An 8,561-nucleotide genomic window follows, 5' to 3' on the forward strand; every position below is an offset into this window, starting at 1 on the left:
TATTTGAACCGGTCGAAGCGCGTCCATGCCCGGTTCAGATCCGATGAACCAACGGATGAGATTTATTCATTTGGGTTTCAGTAGTTCGGGTTAGGGTTTCGGCCGTCTATAAATACCCCTTCGTTACCACCCGAACGCTTTCCTGCGGCAGAGAGGCGGGGAGCGGACAGTGGGTGGAGATCTCGAAGGAGTCTGCCTGCGAGCGGCCATGGTGGGTTGTATCTCCTTCTTCTTGTTTGTGAGATTCTTTCGGTAATATTTTGTTGTTCTAATCTGATGTTTCCTTCTCTTTCTCGGTTTGATCAGGTGAAGTATTCGAGAGAGCCCGCGAATCCTACCAAGTGTAGGTCCTCTATACCTATCTATTCGATCGATCCCTGTTAAGACTCGTTTTATTTTTTACTTTAGTGCCTTAAGATCTAGAGTTCAATTTGGAGAGTGCCAGTTTTGTCTCTTTGTTTTGAATTATTTCCTTTCCAAAGGTCTGCCTCTTTTCCTGATGTGTGCTCTGACATAGTGTTATTGGTTTTGGACGAGATGATGTATGTGGTGGATTTTTCTCGCCTCTTTTTGAGCTTATGTACGATTTTGGTTTGTGAATTTGCAGCTGCCAAGGCCATGGGCCAGGACTTGAGGGTTCACTTCAAGGTGCGTGGTTCTCACCCCCCACTGCACTGATTTTTTCATGCTTACTTTTGAGGTGTATGTTTGTGAATTTTGATGGTTCTTATTCGTCGAAAATGTATTTTTTGTGGGAAACTTTGAAGGCTAGTAATATCAGAGAAAACCATTTGAAGGCGTGGGAGGCGGACCAATCATTTTGGTGTTTACACTTAGCTGTGATGATGTCAATATTGTTGATTGCTGGGTTGGAGATCGTGAATTGTAGCAATCTTTCGATCTGGAATATTAAGTTTTGCCCATTTGAGCGAACCGATTCACTCGATGTTCGACAAAATAGAAATTATGTCAGTTTTTAGTAATTGGTCTGCAGAGTAATTCTTAAATCATTATCTTGTGTTTGTTAGTAATCCTGTTGAGGAATGTCTTTCGTTTGGTTAGGGGATAAAAATTTGAATGTTTTCAGTCACACCAGCAACAGTTGATGCTCTAAGAAAAGCTGTTTGTTAATAATGATACTTGAACCATGAAGAGCCTGGAGGGAGGAGGTAAAGTTGCATCCTGGGAAATAGCATCTTCGGAGACTTGAATATGTTTTAGTCTACTGTGTTTTTTATAAGAAATAGATGCTTCTGTTTAGCCTTCTTGTTTTTCTTATTTACACCTTTTTATCCTCTCTTCTACCTAATTGTCCAATTGCCAAATGGCTGGTGAGAAGATTATTCAGCTTTGTATCCCATGGTGCTTCTTTGAAATTGAGCTCCATTCAATGTGAACTTTAGATATGAAGGATTTTTTTTTATTACGCAAACCTTATTTTTTCATTAAAACTGTATCCTCCTTTCTACTCCTATAACACTTGGTGAAATAGAAGTTATGAATAGACACAAAAGATGTTGTTTCATGTTGAGGTGAAATTTCCTCCTTGTAGAAAAAGCAGGGGCCTGTTTTATTATAAGTGGACTTCTCGTGAACTTTAGAAATAACATGCTCGTTGTTAATGGGTGTAACATTGAAGATTTATTTCATGATGTAATGTTCGGTGAACAATGGAATATTGACTTTTATTCATTTTGTTTATTATTTATTATTTCTTGTAGTATGTTGTGGATGCAAGATCTTGGTTAGAAGCATGATAGAGAAACTTACAACAGCTGTCAGCAACCTTATTTAGGTTGCTGCTCTGATTTAGATGTCGATAGGATGGTATCACACATGCTAGGAAAGCCTGTCTTGTGTTTCATTTTGTATGTTGTCAAGCTTGTTACATGCCCCCAGTATTTTTTTAAAGATCAAGATTGGAATAGTGAGAGAAATGTTTGTCATCAGTTCTGAGTTTCTATTATACAATGTAATTTCCATCATCTTTTTTTCTTAGTTGGAGTGATGTTTTATGCTTACATACAAGTACACCTCATCAACGAACATAGCTATAAGTGTGCTGAAGCAGCATGGCTTATGTCTTTCGACAAGTTAATTTTATAATATATTAATATTTTTAGCCAGTCAATCATCATTCTTTAGGTTTTCTTTTGTCCTGCTGTTTGTTGTGTTGTGAAGTCTAAGCATGTATGATTTAGTCACCAGAATTTGATGTTTGAGTGGTTTTCATTACCTAAATAAAAGCAGGGGCATGTTTTGCTCGTAAACATGCCTCTCGTAGACTTTAGGGAAATTACATCCATTGTTATTGGGTGAGCCTCTGTGTACTTTTTTTTTATAACAGAAGGTTCAGTAAACAATGGAACATTTGACTATAAAGCATGAGGCGGTGCCCATTTCAGTGTCTGGAGGGTCCTTATGGATCACCTCTGGATTCACGGTGTGTTTTTTGGTTGATTTTAGATCATCTTACCCATGGAATAATTGAGCAACTTTGCTGCTTCAGCCAAGTCCCACTGTTGGAAAAATTTCTAACTGCTTCAGCCAAGGATATGTTTTGGATGTTGATTTGTTCTCTTTTGAAAAAAAACTCTTTTTAGTTATAAATTTTTTTGATTTGTCATCAAAATTCTACATGATTGTTTAGTCGAATAAGCACACTGCAGTTTGGGGTTCATGAGCACACTGTTATACATTTTACCAATTAGGTTGTATGACATATATGGACATCATGTACATCTGGTAAAGGACTTTTCAAGCACTTACCAATGTCTAATTGACTTTTGTTTGTAGTAGTCATGGTTAGTAATGATTAACAAGCAACTATGCATTGACATCATGATGCCATGTAATTAATGTGTAATTTAGTCTTCCAGATATTTCTTCCTCTTTGGCAGAGCATATGCCATTATTTGACTGTGTTATTTAATAACAGAATACACGCGAGACTGCCCATGCCCTTAGAAAGCTACCATTATCAAAGGCCAAAAGATATCTTGAAGATGTAATTGCTCACAAGCAGGCAATTCCTTTTCGAAGGTTCTGTGGAGGTGTTGGGCGTACAGCTCAAGCCAAGAGCCGTCACCCAAATGGGCAGGGACGTTGGCCTGCGAAATCAGCTGGTTTCATTTTGGATCTGCTTAAGAATGCAGAAAGTAATGCTGAGGTATATTTATGTATAAACAATGTCATAGCGTTACTGCTATTGCATTTGTGCTAATGGTTTTGGCTTCCTCATTTTCAGGTGAAAGGGCTGGATGTTGATGCTCTCTACATATCACACATCCAGGTGAACCAAGCTCCAAAGCAGAGACGTAGAACCTATCGCGCTCATGGACGAATCAACCGTAAGCTCACTGTCGAGCAACAAAAAAAAAACTTTATTAGTCTTTTTAATTGAAACTTACTAGTCATGTATCTTGACAGCTTACATGTCCTCCCCATGCCATATTGAATTGATTCTGTCAGAGAAGGAAGAGTCAGTCAAGAAGGAGGTGAGTGATTACAAACTTCATTTTACTTGTAATAATGGAACTTCGTTGAATTCTGATTACATTATATTATGTCTGTTCATGTAGTTTTCATGTGAAATGTATCTTAGCATTGTTCATTAACATTTTTATATTTCTGAGAATTCTGCTTTCCTGCATGAAAGCAAGTGGTCAGTGATTGATTCCACGAATATTGTTGGTTCATAAGTTTAGTTTGGTAGGTCATTCGTTATATATGTTGTTGAGAACATCTAGCCGTACATTTGTATAGGTCATTGATTCCACGAATATTGGTTCATTTGATATGTTCTCGTGTAGCTTAGCTTCTAAAACTTGTTTAATTTGCAGCCGGAGACCCAAATTGCTCCCAGCAAGCCCAAGAAAGGTCAAGCCCTTCGAAGTGGAGCCTCTTAAGCAATATTCTTGAGAAAGCTACGGATTCCTTTTTCTTTATTGTTGAACTAGATGCCCGATTAATTGTCATGAAATAGTACTGTTACACTCAAAGATTTTGTTGCTTTTTGTTCTGCTTCATGAATTTTTGTTTGCCCTTGCGTTTGTGTTATGTAGAATGGTTATATGGTTGCATTCGATTGAACAACACGATGGACCGCACATAATCCATTTTTCTTATAGAATAATTATCAAGCTCGACATTAAATTTTATCTATCTTACAACGAATTTTTCTTGCTAGCAAAGTCAATGTAATCTTATTGATAATAATCTGTGGTTGCTAAACTAAAATATTATAATATCTTATTTTTTTACTTATAATTTTTTTTGAGAAATTTACATAAATTTCAAACATGTGTAACTAACTAAATTGAAGGGTCAATGAAAAAAAAAAAATCATCATTTATTTTTTGAATGTCAAATTTTCATATAAAACTATTGTAATACTTATAGTCAATGGAGATTTGAACTAACAATTTATCTATTCTATCTCTTTGTTGTGATTGTGTTTTATTCCCAAGGCAAGGAACGCATGGATGTCAGTTCATGCAGCGAAGAGTGTTGTTTTCCCAGTAAAGTGGCCATTCCTGCTTCCGTCTCTCGCACCAACCATGGTGTATGAGAGAGAGAGAGAGAGAGAGGGAGGGAAAAAGAGGAATACGTCTCGTAGGTCTCGCCACCATCGCTTGGCTTTAAGCGAGCTGTACGCCGGCGAACACGAGCGCACTGGCGATGATTAGACGTCGGCGACGCTGTCCGTCCCGTACATTGCGGCAGGGGCCACTCCTTAGCCGACGTGCGGGTGGCGCAGACACCGAGGGCGGCAAGCCCTCGTGGGGAGGCACGATTCGGTGGGTCCCATGCTGGCACGTCGCGTCAGATCACATGAACATAAAACTCCCATACCATTTGACTGCACACCCCCCCCCCCTTGCTGCATTCCTCGGAGGAAACACACATCCATCCCGGTAAGTGGGATCAAAGAAAGAAAAGATAAAATGCACATATGAACTCAAACAAAACTTTTTAGTACTGGATTTATTCTTCTTAATGCATGCAATGGCATGTATCTTAAACCTCCATGACCATAGATGATATTAGGTCTTCATCAGGATTATTCCAAGTTAAGTTCAAAGAGTCATTTACATGTCAATAATACTTTAGGCTGGCTACCTATGTACCGACGACAAATTCCTATCGATGCATGCTTTGATGTCTTCCTTGAAGTTAGATATTAGGCTTCATCTAGATTTGCAAGTTAGGTTCCTGAAAGCGATTTACATGTCAAGAATTGGAACTCCCAATCACTGATGTCCAAATATTGATGAACATGTTGCATCCTTGCTTTGAAATAAGCTACCTCAGCTTTCAATCGATATCCCAATCAACCAATTAAAAGAAGAAAAGTGAAAGAGAAAGCATGTGCTAATGTCTTCCTTTCTTTCTTCTTTCTTTCTTTCTTCTCTGACCGACCGACAAATCAATCTCATTGGTTATAAGAGTTCCCTACCAAACTCAATGTCTCAATAAATAGGAATAGTTCAAAATATAAATAGTAATACCACACTAATATAAATAAATATTATATATATATATATATATATATATAATTGGTGTAAACAATTACAGTTTAGAACCTTGGGATAAACTGTTCAAGTCTTTACCAGCTAAAGCTAGCTAACATACCCGCTAAGAATAATAAAGTAGATCATGCTACTATTTGTTATGATTAACCGACTCATTAATTTATTAAGATTAAATCATTGAATCAAAATACTTAAATGCCTAAACTAATAATAGTATATTTATTGGATCATAATCAATAAAAATCTTTACCTTCCATGTGGTACTAAATCAGATGTTACAAATACAATCTATCATAATGAGATTGAAATCAAAAGTTCTATATATGAATATAATTCTATCCAATGTACACTATAATAGATATATTCTGCCTCCAAACTTCATTGAGAAAAATTTGAACTTAGATCACCGCAGTTCTTTCTTCAACTCATCATTTTTTGTTTGAATCTTCTGCTTCATTTAATGACACTCAATCCAGAGTTCATGACCAGTTGAGTATACTAGCATTACACTCCAGCAAAACTTTTGACTAACGCAAGTATTGGATATTGGGTTTTAGGTATTCAAGCTACTAGTTGGACAAATTCCATTTCATCAACATGATGAACTCCAGATTAGTGTAATCTTACTGCAATCTTAGGGTTATAAAATGTGGACTTTTTTTTTCTTCCTGTTGGTGATGATTTTTCTTTATAACTTATTTAATGGTCAAAGTCCTTTATAGTTTCTTAACATAAGCTATTCTTTGATATGTTTGTGTCAATTTTCATGCAACAAATTCTTGGTAAATATAGCTGTACCATATTTAAGAGCTGCTTCCAACCTTATATATATATATATATATATATATATATATATATATATATATATATATATATATATATATATATATATATATATATATATATATATATATATATATATATATATATATATATCCTTTCTCTATATTTTAATTTGTCTCTCATTCCAACACATGAACCTCTTCCAAAATGGAACCAATTCAAAGTTGTGAAGCCCTTATTTTATTTCTGCTTTAAATTACAAAACCACTTAGATGATATGCTTGCTTGGCAATTATTATTATCAATATCTTAGAGGCTCCCTTCATATTCAATTATGCTTACATTTGTAGTAATGAACAAGCAAGATCATCTAATTATTTTCTTGTAGATGATAGAACATCTAAGAACCACAAACTTTTCCCTTGAATACAGAAAAGAAAACAAAACTAGAACTACTGTTCCATATATATGATTTAAGCACCTCATTTATGCCTGTAAATGATAAATGCTTATCATTTATACCCCCCAGTCTGTTTTCTGAAAAGGAAATCATATGCACAAGGTGATAGATATTCCACAATACTTGAGAATCTGTAAGATAGATAGTGAGGGTGACAGCATGACATGAAGAAACAGGTTCACTTGCAGATGAGCATAAGCACCAATCGGAAGACAATAACTAGATCAGTGCATTCAGTAGTGATTCTGTGTATATCTGTATTCTCAGCATCTACATCTTGAAGCATGGATTTCTTAAGCAGACAACTCAGGAATGGACTGTGAAGATAGAGTTGCTTGTTCTTGTTTGATGGGCAAGGAATTCCAAGGGGAACTTATAACAGTCAATCCCTAAATAAAAACTGGTTTTTCTTGAAGCATTGTTGTCAGGGAGAAAGATTTATGTTCCTTAGACAGTCATCAAAGTATCAATACAAATCTGCTCCCTCTCAAGCAGCAAGAAAGAATTGCAAGATCATAAATCCAAGTATGCTGAAAGAAGTGAGTAATCTGACATACAGAGGAATGATCTCAAACAAACATCTATTTCACTATGTTGCTCATAATTCTCTAACTAAAATGTTGCTTGACCACAGTCTTGTGTTGTCGGCCAGATTAGTAGAAAATGAAGAACTATATGCTTCTTCCTCTAAATATATTATTTGTCATCATCTCAATCACTCCACAAATGTGAATTCACGCTCTCATATTTTTCCTAATAGGGTTTATAGCAAAATAATGGTTAAAAAAACAAAACAAAACAAAGTCGAAGTGTCGAAGAATCATAAAGAAACCTTAGAAATGGAAATATGCTACCGCCATTTCTATCCCTGCATGCATGCAAGAAGGAACTCGAAGCATACACTGACAATGTGGAATTAAAGTGAAGGTGCCGATTAGTTTAGTTGGTAAATAAATAATTTGACAGATTATCGTAATATTATGAGTTCTAATTTAATCTTCATCACTTATCCTTAAACAAAATAATAATAATGATTGAAATAAATGAATGCACAATTGCAGCACTGAGCACAATCCATGGGTGCTGAAACATGAAACTTGAAGCCTTCTGATACCGGAAAAAGGAAGGTTGGATCTGAATGACTAGCCAATGGCTGAAGCTGATGCATCCCAGCTTTGCCATAATAAGAATCTAAGTACAATGGAGTAGTGAACTCCCAAGTCAAAGCGACAATAGTGAGCACATATACCTTTTGCTTCGTTACCTGCCACTCGTAGATGCCTCTCCCAATATCTAGCGGTCCTCTCTCCGGCCACCTATTAGCTTTCATCTCCACGCGCGTTCTCTGTACTTACATTCTTCCCCCCTCTTCCTCCGCTGATGCATATGCAACTGTACGTGCCAAGGCTTCTAATGAAGCAGCCATGTAAGAGAAAACCGACATCTCATTGTCACTGTAAGTCTACATGTTCTTATGTTCAATCAGCACACGGGAAGAGAGCACATAAGCTAATGATAACGATAACCTAATAGAAGATGTAAGCTTATACAAGAACACAAGGCATGATATGCTGAGCATGAAAGTTTTGGCTAAGATCAGGCTGCCGCCGGCGGTGGAGGAGGGTGGTGCTGGTTTTGTTGTGGCTTCTTGCGTTTCTTCTTCTCGTAGCTGATGCCACGTGCCTTGGACTGAACCTCGCGGACCTCCCGGAGATACAGACGGATCGCACGGGTGCCGAACGGGTTGGACTCCGGCTTGCCCCCGTTCTCCTCGTAGGCCGCAC

The 8,561-nt window shown here is 36.9% G+C and overlaps 2 protein-coding genes and 2 non-coding genes across 5 annotated transcripts in view; 3 read left to right on the forward strand and 1 right to left on the reverse strand.

The window, feature by feature from the left end:
• The first annotated feature begins 94 nt into the window (after positions 1-94).
• Positions 95-4,046, forward strand: LOC135673756 (large ribosomal subunit protein uL22-like). The gene is made up of 7 exons (XM_065183022.1): positions 95-211; positions 307-343; positions 608-648; positions 2,939-3,169; positions 3,248-3,350; positions 3,430-3,497; positions 3,843-4,046. The coding sequence occupies exons 1-7, from the start codon at positions 209-211 to the stop codon at positions 3,906-3,908; spliced, it is 549 nt and encodes a 182-aa protein (XP_065039094.1). The 5' UTR covers positions 95-208; the 3' UTR covers positions 3,909-4,046.
• Positions 1,552-1,681, forward strand: LOC135675281 (small nucleolar RNA snoR74). Its single transcript, XR_010513859.1, has one exon. It is a non-coding gene; the product is annotated as a small nucleolar RNA snoR74 (small nucleolar RNA).
• LOC135675280 (small nucleolar RNA snoR74) lies at positions 2,241-2,373 on the forward strand. The gene has a single exon (XR_010513858.1). It is a non-coding gene; the product is annotated as a small nucleolar RNA snoR74 (small nucleolar RNA).
• Positions 4,047-8,202: 4,156 nt separating the features above from the next.
• Positions 8,203-8,561, reverse strand: part of LOC135673759 (protein G1-like4) — a 1,194-nt gene continuing 835 nt past the window's right edge. For both annotated transcript variants that reach the window (XM_065183026.1, XM_065183024.1), the window contains exon 2: positions 8,203-8,561. This exon is cut by the window's right edge and continues 427 nt beyond it. In XM_065183026.1, the coding sequence (XP_065039098.1) occupies positions 8,374-8,561 (188 nt within the window). In that variant the 3' untranslated portion in view covers positions 8,203-8,373.

This window comes from Musa acuminata, chromosome BXJ1-5, assembly GCF_036884655.1.
Source record: "Musa acuminata AAA Group cultivar baxijiao chromosome BXJ1-5, Cavendish_Baxijiao_AAA, whole genome shotgun sequence".
Lineage (NCBI taxonomy): Eukaryota > Viridiplantae > Streptophyta > Magnoliopsida > Zingiberales > Musaceae > Musa > Musa acuminata.

What these genes read in the sequence shown, in the direction of transcription:
- LOC135673756 (XM_065183022.1), top strand. An exon ending in ACTTGAGGGTTCACTTCAAG is followed by an intron (nt 649 to 2,938) that starts GTGCGTGGTTCT and finishes ATTTAATAACAG; the next exon opens with AATACACGCGAGACTGCCCA. An exon ending in CGCTCATGGACGAATCAACC is followed by an intron (nt 3,351 to 3,429) that starts GTAAGCTCACTG and finishes GTATCTTGACAG; the next exon opens with CTTACATGTCCTCCCCATGC.